At 34.2% G+C, this 24,458-nt stretch overlaps 1 protein-coding gene across 5 annotated transcripts; it reads left to right on the forward strand.

The window, feature by feature from the left end:
- Window positions 1–261: 261 nt before the first annotated feature.
- LOC107936811 (probable protein S-acyltransferase 4) lies at window positions 262–24,228 on the forward strand. 5 transcript variants are annotated; one of them, XM_016869580.2, is made up of 6 exons: window positions 395–945; window positions 1,602–1,787; window positions 11,821–12,129; window positions 13,670–13,903; window positions 23,142–23,691; window positions 23,809–24,228. In XM_016869580.2, exons 1-5 carry the CDS (start codon window positions 883–885, stop codon window positions 23,649–23,651), a joined length of 1,302 nt encoding a protein of 433 aa, XP_016725069.1. In that variant the 5' UTR covers window positions 395–882; the 3' UTR covers window positions 23,652–23,691; window positions 23,809–24,228. The 5 variants fall into 5 exon arrangements, with proteins under 5 accessions (XP_016725068.1, XP_016725070.1, XP_040942143.1 ...); XM_016869579.2 differs by having other exon boundaries at window positions 262–945; window positions 23,142–24,228; XM_016869581.2 differs by having other exon boundaries at window positions 262–945; window positions 13,763–13,903; window positions 23,142–24,228.
- Window positions 24,229–24,458: the final 230 nt, after the last annotated feature.

Below are 24,458 nucleotides of genomic sequence, written 5' to 3' on the forward strand. Positions count from 1 at the left end.
CAACTTTTTTGATCTAATATAGTTCTTAAAAATCTTAAATTTTAAGTTTAATGTGAAAATAACTGTTAAGTTCGAACTTTAATATAAAAATAAATTATTACATTCAAGGCTTAATTTGGACTAAAAAATATTTAAACCTCAATATGAAAAAAATTGTCAAATTTAATTCTTAATATGAAAATAATTTTGACAAATTTAAAACCTAATTTAGATAAAAAAATTAAAATCTTAATATGAAAATAATTGTTAAGTTCAGGAGTTAACTCAATAAAAAAAATTAAGCATAAGCAAGAGAAGAGTAGGCGCGTAAAAGCCGCGAGGAATTGAAACATCCGCCCAGCTCAACCTGCTTGGATTGGAGATGGCCAGCGTTATTCATTTCTTCCAAGTATGTACATATATTTTGGATAGAAAAAGAACGAACAAAAAACTAACAAAATCTTTCAAAGTCTACATAGAAATTAGGGAACAAGGGGCAGCAAAGTTTCTCTTTTTTCTTCTTTCTTTTCATTTTTTCCTTGGTTGAAAAAAAGTGGAACGAGAGAGAGAGAAAATTACAGCTTGGTAGTATCCGTCTTTGCTGTTGTAATGTTGGCAGAGAGACGAGAGAGGGCAGCAGCTGGTTTAATCCAAAAATACTCTCTCTGTCTCTCCTCACTGCTCATAGATTGGCAGCCGAATTAAGCCACATTCGCATCAATTACCACTCTTAATTATTTGATTCTCCCCCTAAGTCTCTATTGGAAGACGAGCAATGAGCTTTGGTTTCTTTTGGTTTGGGTTATTATGTTAGGAATTAGTTATTAGTTATTCTGGGTTTTTTGTTCTGTTTTCTTTTTCTTGTTCGTTATCAATAATCATCGATCGTCGGGTCAATCAGCTATGGCCCCGAATAGCGATCCTACTAAATCCAAGAGGCTTTATCAAGTTTGGAAGGGGAGCAATGTGAGTTTCTTCTTCTTGTTGTTTTCTCTCTTTGAATTGCGATTAGGATTTTTTTTTTTTGGTTTTCGGTTGTGGAAATTATGATTTAGCAATCACTATCTTAGTTTACTCTACGGGACACTGTTACTCCTTTTTTGCTTTTTCTTTCTAGCAAACAAATGGATGGACGAAGGTCATAATTTACAAACGTTCCTGTTAGCTCTAATTCTGAGCCTGCCTGGGTCGATTGGGAGATTTTGCAATTATGTTAATTTTCATTAATCCCAATTAAATTAAATTAAATCAATTTCCTAACCCAGTATTGATGATGGATGGATGAAACTTTCTTGAGTTGAATGAGAGTTTGTAACATTTGCTACCAAAAAACAAGGGCATATGATCTTTTGTAGCTGAGTTGTTGAATTCTCTCACCTCATATTTACTTCATTTATCCATTTGAATATTCTTGATCTGCTGTTCTTCTCTTCTTCCCTGCTTAAGCCTCCAGGAAAGGAAAAATAAAATCCAAACGTCTTCCAAATCTTTCTGTGTAAAACCATGATCACAGTCGTGTTTGACAAACATTAGTGTAGCTACTACATACTTACTGTTATTATTGTTGTTGGTGTTGCGACAAAGTTTTATTATTGAGGGTGGTTTTGTTTTGTTACTAACAGAGATTCTTTTGTGGTGGGAGATTGATCTTTGGCCCTGACGTTGCATCATTGTTTCTATCCACATTTCTTATTGCTGGCCCCGCCATTGCTTTCTGCATAAGGATGTATATTAAGATCAAACATGAAAATACCAATGCTGGCCGCTGTTATTCCATATTAATTCTGGGTGCCTTACTCTCTGCACTGGTATGTCTTCTTTTTGGTTGAACTTCTAGTTGTGTCAATGGTCACTGCTAAACAAATACGTGTGCCAAATAGTTTTCAAACCAGTAATTTTCGTTATTCCACTGTTCCTAAGCAAAAATTTATAAGCTCTTTAAATGTGATTAAGCACTTAAGTAATCTTCATTTTATGAACAATTCTATTTGGCTATATTCAATTGGGTACTGTGTTTGAGTGAAAAAGAAAAGCTTCTTGTATGGGGACAATTTTGATCCAAGGTGTATCCTTATTGATGGGGTTTAGGGGAAAAACAGCAGTAAATTAGCATAATCAGGACTGAAAAAGAAGTAGAAAGAAGTTTGAACTCTAGAAAATGTAGGGTTATAGAAAACCTCTAGTTTCTCTCTATTAGTTCAAAGGAAATAATAAGAATGTTGTCGCTTTAAATAGGTTACAGCTTATTTATAATAGGTTCCCTTGCAAGTAAAGTTACAAGGCTTTCTTGCAAATAAAGTTTTATTCCTAGCCCTAATAATCCAAGCTGTCGAAAATATATCTAATACCTAGAATAATTATTATAAAATAAAACTGAAATAAGAAAATAAATGAAACTCTTGTATCATTCTCCTTGGCTTGGAAAACTCAACTCCTGCAAGAAAACATTAACAACTTCGGCATAGATTTTTGGGTCAACACGTTGCAACTTTTTTTCCACAATCCAAGAACTTTCACTAGTTTGCCTAACCTTTCACCAAAAATCTCCTATATCAATTATCTCCTTTGAACCTCGCTTCTTTAAAATCTACACATGTTTGATAACCTCAGACTTAGCCTTGGGAAGTTGCTGCACCTGGCCTGAAATTTCAGCAACATTCCCATCAAAACCCTCAAAGGGATATAAGCCATAAACATTAAAAACTGGACTGATAATCTGAAGGCAACTCAACCACATAAACATTAGAGCTTATTTTCTTCAGCACCTTAGAAGGCCCAAACTTCATTAACTAAAACTTGTGAAAAGTGCCCTTTGGAAACTTCTCTCATCTCAAATGTATGAGAGCTAATCTCCCTCTTCAGATTCTTTAATCCAAAGTGATTAACTGCTGTAGCATTGTTCTTATTGCTTGTTTTCGAGACAGTCATCACCTCTTGATGAACTTATTGTACATGATCAGAAAAGGTTTCACCATCATCACTCACCCTAGTTCCAAGTGGCAAAGGATCTAAGTCAAGCACATTGCTGGATGCCTAAGATAGAGATCTAGTCACAGGGCGATTTGACTTGGGTTTTTTTATGAGAACATATGGTGAGAGAATTGTAAAAGAAAGAGTGGAGCTCTTCAAAGGGGGCTACTAACCTTGAAGCTCAAAAAGAGAGAGAAAGAGAGCTGCCCATCTCAAACTTGAATAATTTTCTGCTTTTCTTTTCATTCATCACGTCGTGCCATTTAAATAACAATGCTAGGCTGAGTAAATTATGAAGTACATGATAATAGGAATTTTAATCCCTTTATTTTAATCCCTTTATTATATGACTTGACCAAGGGTCTATTTGGACAACACAGAGTAATTGAATGAAATTGTAATTATTAGTGTATTAATTACACTCTCTTATAATTACAAAGAATTGCAATTCCCTAGATGTGTTTGGCTAACAAGTGTAATTACATCGAAATTTTCTATATCATGTTTGGTAGTATAAATTGTAATTACACATTTACATAATTTATATATTTTTAAAAATATTAATTATTATAAAAGATTATTGTTATGATAAAAACATAATTTCTAACCATGTAACAAAAATTAAAATCATATCATCATATGTATCATGTTAGTTTAAAAAAAGTAGTTGATAATATGAATATTGAAAAAAAGAACTCAACCTGTTGCATTTTTTCTAGGCTAAGGCTGTACAATATTTATACAAATGGAAGTGAACTATTGTGAATTCCATGAGATCTGTAATCTCCCAGCAAATTAAGAGCTAATTTATTCTATCCTAAAATACATTAGGAGTAAACTATTCTAACCTAAAAAAATAGTAGAAATCCCTAAAAAAATAGTAGAAATCATGGAATATACATAAAAATTATAGCTGTACAGAAAAGATATTTAAGATTTTTCAACAATTTTCCCTCAAGATGGTGAATAGATATTTTCCATTCCCATCTTGCATGTAATGTCTTCAAAGTTGGAAGTAGGCATTCCCTTAGTTAAGACATCTGCCAATTGATTACTTGATGTTATACATGGAGTGCATATCATGCCGCTGTCCAGCTTTTCTTTAATAAAGTGTCTATCTACTTCAATGTGCTTTGTGTGATCATGTTGCACTGGATTGTGTGCAATGTTGATGGCAGAATTGTCACAATAGAGTTTCATAGGTCCTTCCCACTTGATTTTAAGGTCATCAAGTATTATTTTTAGCCATAGCAATTCACAAACTCCATGAGCCATAACTCTGAACTCTACTTCAGCATTTGATCTTGCAACAAGCGATTGCTTCTTACTCTTCCATGTTACTAGGTTCCCACCAAGAAATGTACAATATCTTGAAGTTGATCTACGTTCTACAACAAAACCTACATAATCAGCATTGGTATATGCCTCAATGAGCAACCTTTCATTTTTCTTGAACAAAATTTCTCGACCCGAAGTTCTTTTGAGATAGGATAGAATTTTGTTTACAGCCTGCAACACTTACGACAAATGTTATGTCCGGCCTTGTATGGGACAAGTATATCAGTTTCCTAGCCAACTGTTGATATCTTCCCTTATCTACGGTGCCATCATCCTTTTCTTCACTCAATCTCAAGTTAGGCTCAATGGGTGTGCTAGCTGCCTTGCATCCAAGATTGCTCGTTTCTTTAAGCAAGTCTAAGACATATTTTTGTTGGGAAATAAAGATACCTTTACTTGAGTATGCCACCTCAATTCCTAAAAAATGCTTCAGCCTCCTTAGTTCTTTAATTTGAAACTCCTTTGCTAAGCACTTTTTGAGTGTTTCTCTTTTAATTTGATCATTCCCAGTGATGATGATGTCATCTACATATACAAGTAGGGTTGTAACTTCTCCTTTTGAATGTTTTATGAACAAGGTGTGATCTCTTTCACTTTGTTTGTATTGCATTGCTAGCATCACTTCAGTAAATTTTCCGAACCAAGCCCTTGGCGATTGCATTATTCCATATAAAGCTTTCTTTAACTTGCACACTTTCTTCTCAAAAAACATTTCATTTAAACCCGGTGGAGGCTCCTTGTACACCTCTTCTTCTAAGTCCCCATGTAAGACACATTCTTAACATTAAATTATTGTAAACACCAACCAAAGTTAGCAGCTAAAGAAAAAAGAACACGCACAGTATTCATTTTTGCTACGAGTGCAAAGGTCTCTTGGTAATCTACCCTGTATGTCCGTGTATATCCTTTTGCAACCAACCAAGCTTTATACCTTTCTAATGAACCCCAGCTCTATATTTCAAAGTAAACACCCACTTACACCCTACCATTTTCTTTCCTTTGGGCAGATTTAAAATTTCCCAAGTCTTATTTCTTTCTACAGCATTTATCTCCTCTTTAATAACTTGTAACCAGATCTTATTTCTAAGTGCCTCTTATAGTTTGTGGGATTGAAATGGAGTTGATGGTGGTAAGAAAAGTTCTATGATCTGGGGAGAGTTTATGGAAAGATACAAAATTTGAGATTGGATGCTTAGTGCATTCTCGTATTCCTTTTCGAATAGCAATTGTCTAAATAATTAAATTCACAAGGAATAAAATCAGATTGTAAAAACAAAGGTGCAAAATTTCCAATACCTAATTGTGGTTTAGATTCTTGGACTTGCACAGGTTCAGAAATATGAACTTTCTTCCTTGAGTGGTATAGTAGGATTTAAACCGGTTTTTCTCTTAGCTCTTAGATCAGGTTCAATTTCTTTACTAGCATGTTCACCTTCAATTTCAAGTTGAGGTTCAGGTTCACTGCTGGCATGTTCTCCTCTGGAGTTAGGTGTATGGTCAGGTTTGAAAGACTTTAAGTTGGGTGTAGGACTTTGAAAATCAAGAAGAAATTCCTTATCTTCCCAAGAACTCTCTCCCTGCAGATGAGGATTGTTACTTTGAGAGTAATGCTCATTTTCAATAAATGTGACATCCATGGAGGTAAATTTTTTTTCTGAAGGTGGATAATAACACTTGTATCCTTTCTTTGTGTTTGAGTGTCCCACAAAAATACATTTTAAAGCTCTTGGATCAAGTTTCCCTCTTTGGTGTGCATGAACATGTACAAAAGCAACACAGCCAAACATTTTTGGTGACAATTTGCAAGAGGCAATAAAATCATGGTAAAAAACAAAAAGAGCAACAATGGGACTCTGATTATTTAGCACTTTGGAAGTTACTCTATTTATCAAATGTGCAGCAGTTAAAACAGCCTTCCACCAAAAGGTTTTTGAAACTTTATGGTGAAACAAAATTGCTCGTGTTACATTTAGCAAATGTCTATTTTTTCATTCAACAATCCTATTTTGCTGGGGTGTGTCTGCACAAGATGGCTCATATATTACACTCTTTTTGGAAGAAAGATTAGAGAACTTGATTAAAATAGTCTTTTGCATTGTCAGATTTTACCTTTTTAATCAAACTTCCAAGTTGTACGATTAAATTATTCTAAAGGTGGATAATAACACTTGTATCCTTTCTTTGTGTTTGAGTATCCCACAAAAATACATTTTAAAGTTCTTGGATCAAGTTTCCCTCTTTGGTGTGCATGAACATGTACAAAAGCAACACAGCCAAACATTTTTGGTGACAATTTGCAAGAGGCAATAAAATCAAGGTAAAAAACAAAAAGAGCAACAATGGGACTCTGGTTATTTAGCACTTTAGAAGTTACTCTATTTATCAAATGTGCAGCAGTTAAAACAGCCTTCCACCAAAAGGTTTTTGGAACTTTATGGTGAAACAAAATTGCTCGTGTTACATTTAGCAAATGTCTATTTTTCATTCAACAATCCTATTTTGTTGGGGTGTGTCTACACAAGATGGCTCATATATTACACTCTTTTTGGAAGAAAGATGAGAGAACTTGATTAAAATAGTCTTTTGCATTGTCAGATTTTACCTTTTTAATCAAACTTCCAAGTTGTACAAATAAATTATTCTAATGCATATAATATAATTTTTATAACTTATATAAAAATAAATTTTTTAAAGTTGGATTTGGGTGTAATTACATGGGTAGTTCTTTCAATTCTCACTACCTAAAATATATAAGACTAGAATAATTTATAGAATAATTAATTGATATTATTTTATATTATTGCCTTAATTTGTAAGATCTTGATTGTATTCTTGATTCTATTGATTCTTTCCATTCGTAACATTCACTCTCCTCCTCAAGCAAGAGCTTGTCCTCAAGCTCGAATTGCATGTAGAGAGATTTAAGGCTCCAGGGCAGTGACAACACTATTTACATTCTCATTCTGCCTCGTATTTGCTATTTCCAACCAAATAGGTGTTTACATTTTTGGCCACTGGTGTATGTCTCATTGCAACCAAGATTAGATTCATTAACAAGACTACTTTTTGTTATGTCAAGCTGGTTGTGGGCAACTTATGGAAGCTTCATTTGGGCTCCCATTGGTTCTTGTTGTGGCTTAGCATAAATTTCACTCAGCAATTTTTCAATTGCATGTTGCATTGCAGCCAATTTTGTCTATTGACATTGATTTCCTTTTCCTTGGCATTTAGTGCCATCAACCATGGCTTAATAGCAAATCCTAATACAAACCCTATGATCTAACCATAAATTAATGTGGTTTAGAGGAACAACACAAGTAAATTAGTAGAATTAAGACTAAAAAACAAGTGAAAAGAGGTTGAAATTCGGGAGAAGTAGGGTTATACAAATCCTCTAGTTTCTCTCTATTAATTCAAAGGAAATAATAAGAATGTTGTTGTAAATAGGTACGATTGTTAACAAAAGAGAGAAAAAGACGATAGAAAAAGAAGAGAATTGGAAGAAAATTAGAGAGAGAATTTTTGCTCAATAACATTCAATCTTTTCATAACCTTTTTTGGTCCTTGTCGCCATATATAAAGTAAAGAAATGTAAAGGGAAATAACACCTTAAAAGTTAGTTAAAATAAATGGTAAACTAGACAACATTAATTAAACAAAATGCCCCGTTTAAATAAATCTTTATGCGCATTGTTTCATTAATAAGCTCGTGACAAATACCCTTTGCTCGAAGTGATCCTTGTCCTAAATGATAAATGTGTGGAAAGTTCTCCTTGAGCTGTTGAAGGGGTTCCCACGTGGCATCTACTAAAAATGAGTTTGCTCATTCCGCCAAAACCTCGGTGATAGCAGCATTGCCTCTTTCACCATTCTCCTCTTTATAATCTTGGCAAGTTCCTTTGACCAAGTTCCTTGCTCATTGATCACTGGTAAGTGTGCTTGAACAAAAGCTGTACCAACATGCTTTTTCAACTGTGATACGTGGAAGGTGGGATGCACACGAGACCCTCGGGGAAGTTGAAGCTTGTAAGTCATTTTTCCAACTCTGTCTTCTACTCGAAAAGGCTCAAAAAAACTTAGGTGCCAGCTTTTGATTTAAGGTCCTCATCACTGAATGTTGCCTATAGGATTGGCGTTTTGATTTAGGTGGTAGCTTTTGTGTTTGTTTGCTTGCCGTTTCATCCGATCTTGGGCTTTCTTTAGATGAAATTATGGCAACTTCCTCGTAGCCTTTCGTTGTTGCAGCTTTTTATCCATAGTAGCTACTAGGGATGCTCCAGCTAGGTAGGGAATATGGAGAGGAGGGGTTTTGCCCATACAAAGCCTTATATGGGGTTACTTGGACAGCTGAGTGGAAGGTGGTATTGTACCACACTCGGCCAAGGGAAGCCACTTCTGCCAGTCTTGTGGCATTTCTCCTGTCATGCACCTCAAGTACCCTTCAAGGCACTTGTTCACTATTTCAGTTTGCATCTATCTCTGGGTGATAGGCAGTGGACAAATGCACCTTGGTGACCATCCTTTTAAAGAAATCTTGCTAAAAGTTATTAACAAAGACCTTATCCCTGTCAGAAATTATGGAATCTAGCATCCCATGTAGCTTATACACATTATCCATGAACTTTCGAGCTACACCCGCATCAATAAAGGGATGTCCCATGGCTACAAAATGAGCATACTTAGTGAGATGGTCAACCACCACAAAAATGACATTCTTATCTTTGGAGTTTGGAAGCCCTTCAATAAGTTTATAGAGATGGAGGACCAAGCTCTTTCTGGGATTGGGAGTGGTTGTAAAAGACCCGGTGGTGCTACTATTTTTTACTTGCATTTTTGATATATCAGGCACTCTCTCACCCACCTTTTGACATCAGTTGTAAGGCCCTTCCAGAATAAAAGGCTTGTCAGCCTCCTTTTGGTTGCATGTATCCCTGAATATCCTCCTATGGTGCTTGCATGAAAGAGTTGGAACATTTCCTACTTGAAACTAGCAACATTTCCCACCACAATCTTCTCATTTCTTCTAAGGAATCTACCATCCCAAGAATGCCTTGAATGTTTGGAGCTTTGCTTCTGAACTTTTGAACACTGCCTTTGAACATTAGGATCCACCAAATATGATGCCTGCACTCGATCAAGATTTTAGAATTGATAGAGCTTCCAGTGAGCTGTAGATATTGCCCCTCTTTTAGTGCTTGCTTCCTTGACAAAGCATCTGTAGCCAAATTACCGGACCCTTTTCTGTAAACCACCTCATAGTCATACTCGAGCATCTTGCTACCCACTTTTGCTGGAAGGGAGTGACTGTCATTTGGTCAGCTAAAAATCTTAAACTTTGATGGTCAATTTTTATTTTAAACTGCCTTCCCACTAGATATGAATGTCATTTCCTCACAGCTAAAAGTACAACAAGCATTTCCTTCTCATATATGGAAAGGGTTTGATGCCTTATTCTCAATCCCTTGAAGTAGGCCACGAGCTTACCTTATTGCTGAAGGATTGCCCCCACCCCATAACCTAATGCATCCGTGTCCATACAAAACACCAAGTTGAAATCAGGTAGAGTCAAGACAGGTACTAAGCATGAAGCTTGTTTCAATTGCTCAAAGGCAATTGAGGCCTGATCCCACCACCCTCAAGCAACTTTCTTCAGCAAGTTGGTGAGTGGCCTAGGAATGACACCATAGTTTTTAATGAACCTCTTATGATAACCCAAAAGCCTCAATAAGCCCATTAACTCTTTGATGGAAGCAGGAGTAGGCCACGTTGCCACACTGTCCACCTTGGTCTTGTCCATAGAGACAGTCTCTTTGGAAATTATATGCCCCAAATACTCCACTTGATCGGTTCCAAATGAGCATTTGCTCTTTTTGACAAAGAGTTGATGTTATCTCAACAACTCAAAAACCTCCCTTAGATGGCCTAAATGCTCTAACCAGATGGGGGAGTAAACAAGAATATCATCGAAGAAAACCGATACTGTTCTCCTCAATAGTGATCTAAAAATGGTGTTCATTAGCCCTTGGAAGGTAGAAGGGACATTTGTGAGCCCAAAAGGCATCACCAAGAACTCGTAGTGGCCCTTATGCTTTTTGAAAGCTGTCTTGGGGATGTCAGCTTCATGCATCCTAATTTCAAATCCAGCTTGGGAAAGATTCTAGCTTGTCTGAGCTCATCCAACAGCTCCACGATGATGGGGATAGAGAATCTATCTTTAATTGTCAGCTGGTTAAGGTGCTTGTAATCGACACAAAGCCTCCATGTTCCATCTTTTTTCTTCATTATGACCATAAGAGAGGCAAAAGGGTTTGAACTGTCTCTTATTATCCTAGCTTTAAGCATTTCCCCAATCAACTTTTCCAGTTCTGATTTCTGAATCATAGGAAACCTATATGGCTTTACTTTGACCACTGCCCCTTCATCTTTGTGGGGTATCCTATGATCTTAAAGTCGTACAGGGGGTAAGCCTGAGATAGCTTGAAAAAATGTCTTGGAACAAATTAAGGGGCAGCTGCAGTTCCTCTGGCATAGACTGATTTGAAGCTGCTGAGAGAGCCACTTGTTCAACACTGGTCAAAACTAATGCACATGGGTCCAACTGACCTACCACTTGGGAAAAACACTTTGCTGACTGTCCTTGACTTAGCATTTCAATGTTGCTTGATGAGATACCCCTGATAGTACAAAGGGTTCCTTTGGAAGTGAACTGCATGGTCATGGAGCCAAAATTCCAATTTATGGACCCCAAGGAGAGTAACCATTGTATCCCAAGGACCACGTCACATCCTTTAAGAGGTAAAACCATAAAGTCAGCAATAAAACTGAACCCTTGAACCTCCTATTCGATCCCTTTACAAACACCAGTAGTAAATAGATGCCTCCCATCAGCTACAGTGACCCTCATTTGTTCATAACCGTTTTTGGTCCTTGTCACCGCATATAAAGCAAAGAAATGGAAAGGGAAATAACACTTTAAAAGTTGGTTAAAATAAACAGTAAACTAAACAACATTAATTAAACAAAAAGCCCCATTTAAATAAATCCTTCTGCGCATCGTTTCATTAATCAGCTCCCAAAACGCATCCCACGGTCATATTTCAGCTTGTGACATAAATATGTTACAACGTATTTATAATAGACTTTCTAGCAGGTTACTAGCTTTCTTGCACATAAAGTTTTATTCCTATCCCTAGATTTAAACCAGTCCAAAATATATCTGATACTTAAATAAATATTATAAAACAGAACTGGAATAATAAAATATTATAAAATAAATAAAGCTCTCATGTCACTCTTTCATGCAATTGGCTATGGGTTAACTTTCTTTTGTTTTCCGTGGCCCTCATGAATATTTTTCATTTACATACTGTATTGGTGTTTGGTTTTTATCACTCGCTTTGGCGAATGGTATGTTTGACTATTTTCATCTCTTTATTTGAATTTAAACTAGTTTACACCACAATTATACTTTTTGTGTAAAACTCGCGTTTCCGGATACAAAATATAAAATTGATATTAAAGTCAACTTTGCAGGATCTGCTGTTTCTATTCTTTACCTCTGGTAGAGATCCTGGAATTCTGCCCAGAAATTCAAAACCTCCTGAATCAGATGAAGCTTTGGATGTAACGACCCCATCTATGGAGTGGGTCAATGGTAGAACTCCTCATTTAAAACTTCCTCGTACTAAAGATGTAATAGTTAATGGCCACACTGTGAAAGTAAAGTACTGTGACACCTGTTTGCTTTATCGTCCTCCCCGAGCATCTCATTGTTCCATATGCAACAACTGTGTTCAAAGGTTTGATCATCACTGCCCATGGGTTGGTCAATGCATTGGAATAGTAAGTTTAAATTTCCTCTGAACTTTTTTATCGACTAAATGTACTTACTGGTAGGATGTACTTAAATATTGAGCAATTGAGCATGGGATATTTTTCTTGACATGATTTGAATTAGGTTGGCATAAACATGGTATTTTATGACATTAGAAATCAATTGGGCTTTGATAAATATTTTCCATAGCATTAAAATTGAAGTAAATATTATACGGGGCCTTAATTATTTTCTTTTTAAACTTGATTGTACGTGCTGGCTACCCTCTCTCAAATTTGCTGCTTATCCTCCACATCTTCAAAATAAGTCATACTTTATGCACTTGAGGTAAGTTCACATCTCTATATGCGTGAAATGGCTTCCATTATGGAGGAAGGAGTAAAATCAGGTTTGGATGTTTAATTTTAGGTTGCATTGGGGGTGAAAAGGTGGGACATTAACAGTAATTTATGTTCTATGAAATTTGGTAGCGCATTAATGATTTGATGAAAAAACGTAGTCAAAAAGCTGTTTGGAAGCTGTTTTGCATGGTGGAGACTGGAAGGTAATTTAGTGTTTAAGATTGAATTTCGATGTTTGGTTCAAGTTGATTGATGATGATTTAAAATCTGAATAAAGAGATCCATAAGCTTCAAATTTAGCATACCTTAAGAGTCTGACTTGGACTTGATTTCACTATACCAGCACAGGAGGAGCAAACATGCTTGGGAAATTCTGTAAAAATAATTCTAGAACTCTAACCTTATTATTAGTTTACCTAAAAATGAATCAATATGATTAAAATCTGGAAGTATAGAAAGTATAAAACAGAACTTCTAGACTCCAAATTTGCAATTTTTGGTAGATCACGAATATCAAGTTTTCCTGACACTTGAAACTCAAGGAAAGAAAAAATTAAATAAAATTTGCAGCTTAGCCAAAAGGAACACATTTGACAACTCTATATAAAATATTCTAGTTAATTCTAGTCTTAAATCAGTTCACCATTGAATGGTGCTTGAACATCTATGTCTTTCAATATCACCATTTTGTAGTTTTGTATTGCAAATATGGACAACTTATATGGTGCTTCTCATTAAACCCAACAAGTGCACGTGGGATATAACTCTGCTAAATGGCAGTAGTTGTAAAATTATGGTACCAATAAGGTTGCCCCAAATCACAGTTGTTGCACAATCATGCATATCTTCTCTAAATGGCGCTTCTCATTAAACCCGGAAAGCGCACATGGGATTTCCATTCATCTTGTTGATAATATTTTTATATATAGGCCACTGGTTGCTTCTAGTTGAAATTTTGATCTTTAGGATGTACTATATCTTTTTTTATTGGCTTCAGGATTATTATTTTTAGGGATGTAACTCTGCCAAATGGAAAAAGTTGTAAAAATATGGTACCAAAAAGGTTACCCCAAATCTTAGTTGTTACACAATCTTGTCTATAATCTCTAAATAGACGACTTTTAAGTATTATGTATTTTTGAAATGTTGTAATTTATTTATTCGTGGTTGCAACTAATGGTGCTTTTGACTTGTGTGTTGGTTGCAGCGTAACTATCGATTCTTCTTTATGTTTATATCAACCTCAACCATCTTGTGCTTATATGTCTTTGTTTGTTCTTGGATCAATGTGCTCGAAAAGGAAGCTGGCAATGATAGCAATATTTGGAAGGCTATGTCGCATGATATCCTATCCATTATTCTCATAGTCTACTGCTTCATAGCTGTATGGTTTGTTGGTGGTCTTACAGTTTTCCATTTCTATCTGATTTGCACTAATCAAGTAAGTTTCTTGTCAAAGCTCCATGTTTTTCTGAAGAACTAAGTACTGTCCATTCCTTATCATATTATATATTTGTCATGCCTAAGAATACTCTGACTGGTAGGGCATCTTAATTTGGCTGGCTATATAACAGTTTGCACAACATTTTGGGCTATTGTCGATCAATGCATTCTTAAATCTTTCTAACTTATATTTTTTGCCATTGTGTCCGTTGTTAGTTTCACCACTTTCTTATTGGTGCTTTGGGCCAATTTGACCCTAGAACAGTTGTAAAAAGTGTTGTTGAGGTAGAGTTGTTGGAAAAGAGATGTTAGATTGAAAATATCTTAAATAACTAAGAATACTTCTTGTCTTCTCAAGTATTTTATGAAGACATTCAATTGTTAATGAAACTCTTTGTCAATACTTTAAGTTTCTGCCTTTAACCTTTGGAGACTTTCCTGCTACGTTCCTAGACACCACTTTCTTATTGGTGCCTTGAGCCAATGTGACCCTAGAACAGTTTAAAAAATGTTGTTGAGGTAGAGCTGTTGGAAAAGAGCTGTTAGATTGAAAATATCTTAAATAGTGAAGAATACTTGTTGTCTTCTGAAGTATTTTATGAAGACATTCAGTTATCAATGCAACTCTTTGTCAATACTTTAAGTTTCTGCCTTTAACCTTTAGAGACTTTTTTTGGTTTATATAGAAACTAAAGTTATTTTTTCAAAAACCTTGTTCGGCCCTGTTACCTTCTTAGACTCCACTTTGTTATTGGTGCCTTGAGCCAATTTGACCCTAGAACAGTTGTAAAAAATATTTTTGAGGTAGAGCTGTTGGAAAAGAGATGTTAGATTGAAAATATCTTAAATAACTAAGAATACTTGTTGTCTTCTCAAGTATTTTATGAAGACATTCAGTTGTCAATGCAACTCTCTGTCAATACAGTTTCTGCCTTTAACCTTTAGAGACTTTATTTGGTTTATATAGAAACTAAAGTTATTTTTTCTCAAAACCTTGTTCGGCCCTGCTACCTTCTTAGAACAAAGAAACTGGTCCATAAGTTGGCAAATACACACTTGAATTTTTAACATGGTCTTTAAAGTCTCAACTGCCTCACGAATCCAGATAATACAACAATGGGTTGAATGAAAAGGTCAAGGTTAAACTTGACATCCACAGGAAGTCACAAACTATGAGAATAACTATCTTCTCATTAGCTGAATACTTTGTGAGCATAGTGTGATCAGTTTGTCCTTGAATGCATCCTTGTTTTTTTATGAATTGACTGAACATTTTGAACCAAGCTTTTGACAACTGTTTAGTCCATGTAAAGATTTTTTAGCTTGGAGATTTTTTATCCAAACTTTTTCTCAAAACCTGGTGATGGATCCATGCTGAGTTCTTTGTTTAAGTCTTGTTAGGAAACACATTCTTCACATCAAGCTGTTGTAGAGGCCAATCAAAATTGGCTGTAATTGACAAAAGCACTGCCATTGTGCTTAATTTTGCCACTGGTGCAAAGGTTTTTAGGTAATCAATGTGTAAAACCTTTAGCCACCAACTGTGCCTTGTATCCCTCAATCCATCTGACTTGTATTTGGTTGTAAATATGCATTTGCATCCAACTGTTTTCTTCTATTTTGGAAAATCAATTAGCTCCCATGGTTCTTTTTTCAAGAGCCTTTATCTCTGAGAGAATATCCTCTTTCCACTTAGGAACCTGTAGAGCATTCTGTACAACCTTTTGAATTTTCACGCAAGACAAATTGTTAAGGCATAGAAGATAGGTGATAGTGTTTTGTAAGAAACAAATTTTGACATAGAGTGTTTGGTTCAAGTTCTAACACCCTTTCATTTAGCAATTTGAACACTAAGTTCAAGAAAACTAGAGTCGAGATAAGGAAAATTAGGGGGAGTTTTGATCTGCCTCTATTCTTCTGCAAGTAAACAAGTTCATTGGTAAATGTTGTCTCTCCAGTGCCATTTTTATCTAAATTATGAGATGACTTTGCAAAATCTTGACCTTGGTTTTAGTAGGCTAAACACTAAGTTCTCATTTATGCTGAAATTGGATCCATTAGAAGTCAATGTGTTGTTTTTGGTTTTTGTAGGAAAAGAAATATGTTGACGATCAAACATACACTAAATAATAATGGAGATATTATCACTCGCAACAAAAAAAATGAAAGGAACTCTTGTTCTTATTATCAGATTGATATAATTTATAGGGGAGAATGATAACAAATATGTCAATGAATCCCTTAAAAATAGAATAAAGAAAATAAAATCTTAATAGATTTCTAAGGAATAAGAATAATCCCTTAATTTAGGCAACAAATATACGCTAAATAATAATGGAAATATGAAACAAAATAGTAATAATAATGGAGATTCTGGATATCTCCATATTTAAAAATAGTAACCAAATCAAAGGCTAAGCCCTGGAAATTAGGAATTAATTTTATGATGTATCTTCCTAAGCATACGTTAGTTTAATGCCATTCCATGACAGCTAATGTTAATTTCTCAATCCTTCCAGTTGAGCTAATTAATGGGAAATATTTTAATCACCGAAAAAGAAACAAAGGAAATATTCATAAAAAAAATTTGATGGAAAAAATCTCATTAGTCCATACTGCTTTTTAAATCTGTATTAAAAAACTGATTTACTTGAACAGTAACAGTGCGAAATAGTGTCAGGAACAAGTATCGCATATAATATTCTTAAACTGGCTGCTTTATGTTTGGCCAAAATGAAAACTAGCTGCTTTATGGTTTGCTGAAGTTATTGAGTTTAATACTGCATTAGGATGACCCGAAAAGTACTGATGATTATTACATAAATTATCCAGAGACATGCAAAATTAAATAACGAACTTGTGGGATCATTGGTTACTAAACTGGTCATGATTCATTGGTTAGAGACAAGATCACCTTACTAAAATTGTCAAATTTTCACTGGCTACGTTCTTTTAAATGTAGAGAGTTTCAAGTATTAGTTTGGTAGATACTTATTTCCTCTCATATACGACCTTGATCTCCACCATTGCTGAATTACCCTTCTCTTTAATGGCTGAAATGCCATTCATGGCAGAATACCCTTTTTCCTTTTGAAATGGTCAAAGGTCGATGATTATGGAAAAAAAAGCCATTTTCCTTTGCTTTCTTTTTCTTGGTCTCCAAGTAAGGAACCATGGCTGATGATTTCAAAGGAAGTTTCTTCTTTATACTTTTTTAACTGCCAAAAGGCAGATTTTTGTTTAATATGATAATCGCCAATTCCAATTGTAACTTAACTGCTGCCTGCAAACATTTATCCAAAGATAGATATTCTTTTACTATTTCTTTCTCCTGTGTGTAAAAAAATAGAATATCGATAATGACAATATATCGTAAAGAAAAGAGAAAGAAAAAATAAAGAATACACAAATAATTTTTACGTGGAAACCCTTTTGGGAAAAAAACCACGGGCAGAGGAGAAAATTCACTATGTCGAATTCAAATGATTACGGAGGAGTAGACTATGTCTATTTATAGGCTTGTAAAACCATATTCTAATAGGAGTGTAGTAAGATAGAAATACCTTATTCTAATCAATATCAAATAAATGGAATTTAATAAAGTTTAAAAAATCTTATTCTAAAATAAAATAAAATAAGTATAGTTCTTATGGATTTTACTTTTATTTTATTTTATTATTGTATTTTATTTAAATAATGATTCGGGTCACTCAATTCTAACAATCTCCACATTGACACAAATTCTTAATGAACAAGTTTTTCATCGCGAACACTAAACAAACAAGTTTTTTATCTCTTCCATAAAACCCTTTAAGGGTTTAATTTCAACAATGAACACCAACCAAGTCCAAGCAATGCTCAAACTTGGTTATAGGAAGTGACTTAGCCATAATATCTGTAGGATTTTCATGAGTACTAATTTTGCTCATAATAATATTACCACGAGCAATAATATCACGAACAAAATGATACCGAACATCAAATTTGTTTTGTTTTCTCATGAAACATTTAATCTTTTGTAAGGAAGATGGCACTCTAACTGTCACAAAATATTGTAATGATTTAAAGGTCTTCATTGAGTTCACTAAAGAGTCCCTTCAACCAAATGACTTCTTTATAAGTCTCAAAAATCGCCATGTACTCGATTTTAGTGGTAGACAAAGTGACTGTAATTTGTAAAGTGGCTTTTCAATTGATTGCACAACCTCCGATTGTAAACACATAATCTATGAGAGATCTTCTATTAAGGTTTCCAGCAAAATCAGCATCAACATACCCAATGACTCCATCTTTAGTTTTTCCAAAATGTAAGCAAACATCACTAGTACCTCGTAAGTATCTTAAAATCCATTGAACTACTTTCTAGTGTTCTTTACTGGGATTCGTCATGTATCTGTTAACTGCACTGACTGCATATGATAAATTTAGATGTGAGCAAACCATAGCATATATGATAGATCCTACTACACTAGAATATGGAACATGTAACGTACTCAATCTCATTATTTGATTGTGAAGACAAAGCCGATAAAAGTCTGGAATGGGCTGTTAAAGGAGTACTAACAAGTTTAGCACTCTGCATATTGAACCTGCAAAAAATTTTCTCAATATACCCTTTCTGACTTAGGTACAATTTAGTTGTTTTTTTATCTCTGAGAATCTCTATACCAAGTATTTTATTTGTTGGTCCTAAATCTTTCACTTCAAATTCTTCACTTAGTTGGGTTTTAACCTTTCTTATCTTTCTTGTATCTTTCGCTGCTATCAACATGTCATCAACATAAAAGAGTAGATACACCAAAGAATCATCACTGTTTTTTTTAAGTAAACACAACTATCAAAGCTACTTCTTTTGAAATCATGAGAAGCCATAAAAGAATCAAACCTCTTATACCATTGTCTTGATGACTGTTTCAAATCGTAAAGGGACTTTTTCAGCAAGCAAATATAGTACTCTTTTTTTGAAGTTGTAAAACCCTCTGGTTGTTGTATGTAAATATCTTCATCAAGTTCTCTATGTAAAAATTTAGTTTTTACATCTAACTGCTCAAGTTCCAAATCATGCATGATCACAATACCAAGCAAAGCTTGAAGCAAACTATACTTCACAACTAGGGAGAACACATCTATGAAGTTCACTCTTGAAATTTGGTTGTAACCCTTTACAACAAGCCTTGTTTTATATCTGAGTTTTTCAACTCCTGAAGTCACTTCTTTCGTTTTAAACACCAATTTACAACGAATAACTTTTTTACTTTTAGGAAGTTTCACAAGATTTCATGTTCTGTTTTTGTGGAGTGATTCCATCTTCTCTTGCATAGCAAATATCCACTTTTTTAAGTCTTTACAGTTAACTGCCTCAGAATAATTAGATAGCTCTTGGTTTGCATCTATATCTTCGGCCACATTTAAAGCATAAGCAACTAGATCAGCCTCTACATACTTTTTTCGATGTTTAATTTCTTTTCTAGTTCTGTTTTTAGCGATAGAGTATTGTGGTGAAGAAGCAACTCTATTTTGAATTTTTGTATTGGCTTGAGGAGTCGACTCTGGATTGATCTGATACTTTACCTGCTTTTGATATTCTTTATTGGAAGAGTTTTTAAGAGATTAGTTAGGTAGCATAGCAATTTCATAAAAAACATCACTGCTAATTACAATTTTTTTATTTTCAAGACACCATAACTTACACTCTTTTACATCAGCTTTATAACTTAGAAAAACACATTTAATAGATCTCGGTTCTAATTTTTCATTATCAACATGAGCATACGCAGGATACTTAAAGATTTTTGAATCAAAATAATCAATAGGATTACCAGACTATACCTCTTGTGGAGTTTTTTTCTTAATGGCAATGGATGGAGATCAGTTGATCAAAAAAATGCAGTAGAGGTTGTTTAGGCTCAAAACGACTTCGGTAAGTTAGCATTTGACAACATACATTGAACTTTTTCCATGATCGTTCTATTCATTCGTTCTGAAATGCTATTTTGTTGTGGAATATGACGAACTGTCAAGTGTCTCATGATCTTTTCCGACTTGCATAGTTCATTAACTTATCAGAACAGAGCTCTAAACCATTGTTTTTGCGGAGGTGTTTTATTTGTTTTCCCTTCTGTTTTTCAATCATAGTTTTTTAAGACCTAAATGCAAAAAATACATCGCTTTTCTACTCTAGGAAGAACGCTCAAACTTTTTTGAAAAATTCATAAATAAAAGTTATCATATAATTAACTCCACCTCTCGAAGGCACTTTGGATGGCCCCTCATAGATCTGAATGAATATATTCCAACGTTCTATTTGTGTTATGGATTCTTCTGGTAAATCGAACTCTCTTTTGCTTCCCAAAAACGCAGTGTTCACATAACTTCAATTTCCAAATTCTTTACTCATCAAGAAGTCCTCTTTTGCTCAATTTTGTCATGTCATTCTCACTCATATGCCCTAGGCACATATGTTAAAGTTTAGTAATATCCTCGTCTGACAGCGACAGTTGCATCACTAGTAACAGTAGAACCCTACAAAAATATAACTTGGCAGCCTTTTTTTGCCCTTTCATCATAATGAGTGAACCTTTGGGAATCTTCAAAACCCCACATTCAGCTATGTATTTGTACCCTTTTGAATTAAGAGTACTTAACGAAATTAAATTTCTCTTCAATTCTAGAACATGTCGCATGTTACTAAATGTTCTAACAACTCCATCAAACATTTTAATTTAATCATTTCAACACTTGTAATTTTACACGAATCATTATTTCCCATTAAAACAACACCTTCTGACACTGTTTCGTAAGTTGTAAACCAATCCTGATTGGGACTCGTGTGGAAGATGCAACCCGAATCAAAGATTCACTCCTCATTCACTTTAGAATTATTGACAGAAGCGACTAAAAGTTCACCATTGCTGTAGTTTTTTACAACATCAGCTTCACCAGATTTTTCTCATTGTTTTCCCTTTTGATTCGCAGCCTCCTTTTTGATCTTATTCTGTAACTTATAGAACTCAGATTTAATGTGTCATTTCTTCTTGCAGAAGTTATAAGTTTTACTTCTGTTTGAAGACTTCAATCTACCTTTAGATTTATCACGAGAATTCTATTTCTGTGTCCTTACACGATCATCATCAGCATTCCGATCTTGTCTCTCACAAATAATGAGACTTTCCCTGAGAGTCGGGTTTAACCAAAAGATGCTTCATCTTTTCATACGAGGCTAAAGAATTATAAACATCATAAATTGTGAGAGACTTTCGGCTATATAAAATCGTGTTTCTAAAAGTTGAATAAGACGGGGGCAATTAATAAAGTAGAATTAACCCTAAATCTTCCTTATCATACTAAATCTCTATGGCCTCCAAATTTGAGAGAATTTCCTTAAATACTGTTAAGTGTTTGTGCAAAGACGTACCTTCCTCCAAACAATTAGTATAAAGACGCTACTTCATATGAAACTTGCTGGTTAACCTCTTCCATAATGCAGCTGTGGTCTTCTCCTTCATCACATCATGCAAGATTTCGTTAGACAAATGCAAATGTAACTGTATTAATGCCTTTCGATCCTTACTCTTCTTCTTTTCCTCCGTCAATGTCGAAGGCATCTTATCTATCCCTAACAGGTTATCCTCTAAGTCCATCTATGCAAGAATTGCCTATATCTTTATCAGCCATAATGCAAATATAGTGTTGCGATCTAACTGCGAATTTCATACTTTAAAGGTCTTATTATCGTGATTGAGATGAACAACCCGAAAGCTTGGATACCAATTTGTAAAAAAAATAGAATGTCAGTAATAATATATCGTAAAGAAAAGAGAAAGAAAAAATAAAGAACACACAGATTTTTACTTGGAAATCCTTTTGAGAAAAAAACTACGAGTATAGGAGAAGAAAATTTACTATGTCGAATTCAAATGATTACGAGAGGAATAGACTATGTCTATTTATAGGCTTGTAAAACCATATTCTAATAGAAGTGTAGTAAGATTGAAACACCTTATTCTAATCAATATCAAATAGATGGAGTTTAATAAAGTTTAAAAAATCTTATTCTAAAATAAAATAAGATAAGTGCAGTTCTTATGGATTTTACTTTTATTTTATTTTACTATTGTATTTTATTTAAATAAGAATTCAGGTCACTCAATTCTAACAGTTTGCGGGTACAACTTGAGGAATGAAAGACATGATTGTAAATTAGTTTTTTTTCTATAAGCATATCAAGGCAGTTCCTTTTTTAACACATTTTTACTTTTGCTAAATTCTTCCACTACTAAACCTATATTTAGCTAAAAGAAAAAAGGGAGAGAGAGAGAGAGAGAGACCGTATTTGTTTTTTACATTAAGAGTTAAGATGGTATGAAAGAGTGCACAATGTCTCTTAACAAAATATAATGAAGCATGTTTTGAATGGGTCTTAGAATCATTCCAGTATAATTGAAACTTGAGGATACTATAGAAGTTTTATCTTTTGTTTAATGTTATGATTTGGAAATTGCTAGGAACTTTAAGAAGTGTTAAAAAAAAAAAAAATCTCTTAAGATTTCTCTCTGTTGGCCCCCTAGAATGGTATGATGTTTTTCTAGTTCAAGATTGTTTAGGGGGGTTTAGAACTGTTTATATTTGATGATTGTCACTGTATTGTTTAAGCTTACTACTCTTTTGGCTTTTGCAACTATAATAAACTCTCATTCGCTATGTTTAGGAGATACTTATTTGAGGACTGGAATTTCTATTTGTATTCAATAATCCAAATTCATCCTATTGGAAAACTTTTTATAAAGCTGGTTGTGAGTGAACTAGAAAATTTTAAAAGAATCCAAATTTCTAAGGAATTTGCAAATTCAACACATTTCAATTCTCTCCCTTCAATCTCGAATGGCAAATTGTAAACTAATCTAGACAAAGGATTTCAAATTTATGAATTTCAATTCAAATGATTTCCACTCTGAAATATTGAAATCTGAATACAAGTACGGCTTTAAGTTTCCAAACTCTACCATAAGTCAATATTGTTGTATGCTAATATTTTTCGATTTGCTTTGTGTTTGACCTTAACAAGTTGTGTAAATTACCATGCTTGAACTTGTATGTGCTTGTATTTCTACCATATGTTTCCTTTTTTGTTTTTGAGAATTAGGAAATATTCGCTTATGAAAAATCTTTAGATATCAACCCAGTGGTTTTGTTTCTGAATAATATTTGATTGCAGTCTTGTCCAATTTTTTTTACAGACTACGTATGAGAACTTCCGTTATCGATATGATAAAAAAGAAAACCCATATAACAAGGGAACAACAGGAAATCTTGGTGAAATGTTTTTGTCCAAGATTCCACCTTCATTAAATGATTTTCGTTCATTTGTGGAGGAAAGTGAGCATATGGTTATGGGATCAATGATGCCAAACTTTATGAAAGGTCATATTAGCTCAAAAGAGAAAATTGACATTGAGATGGGAAATAGGCTTGCAGAAGATACTGGTTATTCACTTCCTGAAATTTTGAGAAATTTGGAATTTGATGATTTTGAGGACGAATTGATGATAAAGCAGGAAGGGGAAAGAGATATGGATTCATTCTTTCTTGAAGGGCAAGATATGAAACCATCAGATGTAATCTCCATTCTGGGGAGTGGAACAGTTAGAACTGAGCAAAGTTCAGCTTCTAAAAATGGAGATGGAGAATTTATGGAAAGCTACAGTGCAAGAAATGAAACAGATACGTCAGGGAAACCAATAATGTAGCAATTCTCATCCAACAAAATTGTCACCACTTCAAGTAGAAGTATAATATTCGTGTTCTCTCTCCTTTTAAGTTAAAATTCTAGTGCTTTTTTTATTTAAAACTTTGGAGGCAAACACTGACGTAAGTGATAATTAAACAAGTTTTTGTTAATAACAGCTTTGCTTGGGGTTGGGTATTTTGAAATTGATGTGAAGGATCTCCTTGTCTTGTAAAATCGCAGTGGTGTGCAGCTTTGGAGGAGTGAAAGTTGTTGAAAATAGAGATACAAGCTCAAAAAAAGTAAATATATATATCTATCTGTTTTTTTGGGGGTCCAAAACTCTTATTGATTGTTGTAAGCTGTGAATGTCGTATTTTGCTCGAAATAATGCAGAAACTCAAAAACAAATGGTGTGATTGCGAGTGTGAGGGTGAAAAAGAAAAAGGTCTATAGTCTGTGTTGTAGGTTTTATCATTTTTTACTGTTTCTAAAATATGATTGGAGAATAGAGATTTCTCTTTCATCAGTTAGAACTGTAGCATGTTTAAAACTAATTAGATTTTGTGGTATGTATTTATTTTATGAATGATTTCTTACACCTTGATGAAGTTTTCAAATTTAACAAAGTGATAATGTTTTTCCCCGAAAATGCATGCTTTATAATTGAGTATAATATCGATAATCTAGAGTGGCTTTTATGTACCAATAAATTAATATCTATCTATAACTATGTATAATTTTAAGACAGATGGGGGACTGTACATGTTAATCTTAAAATCATGATACCTTGCTGGTTTTTTCAAGGATGTGAGATGAGTGAAGAAAA

This window comes from Gossypium hirsutum, chromosome A02, assembly GCF_007990345.1.
Source record: "Gossypium hirsutum isolate 1008001.06 chromosome A02, Gossypium_hirsutum_v2.1, whole genome shotgun sequence".
NCBI classification, from domain to species: Eukaryota; Viridiplantae; Streptophyta; class Magnoliopsida; order Malvales; family Malvaceae; genus Gossypium; species Gossypium hirsutum.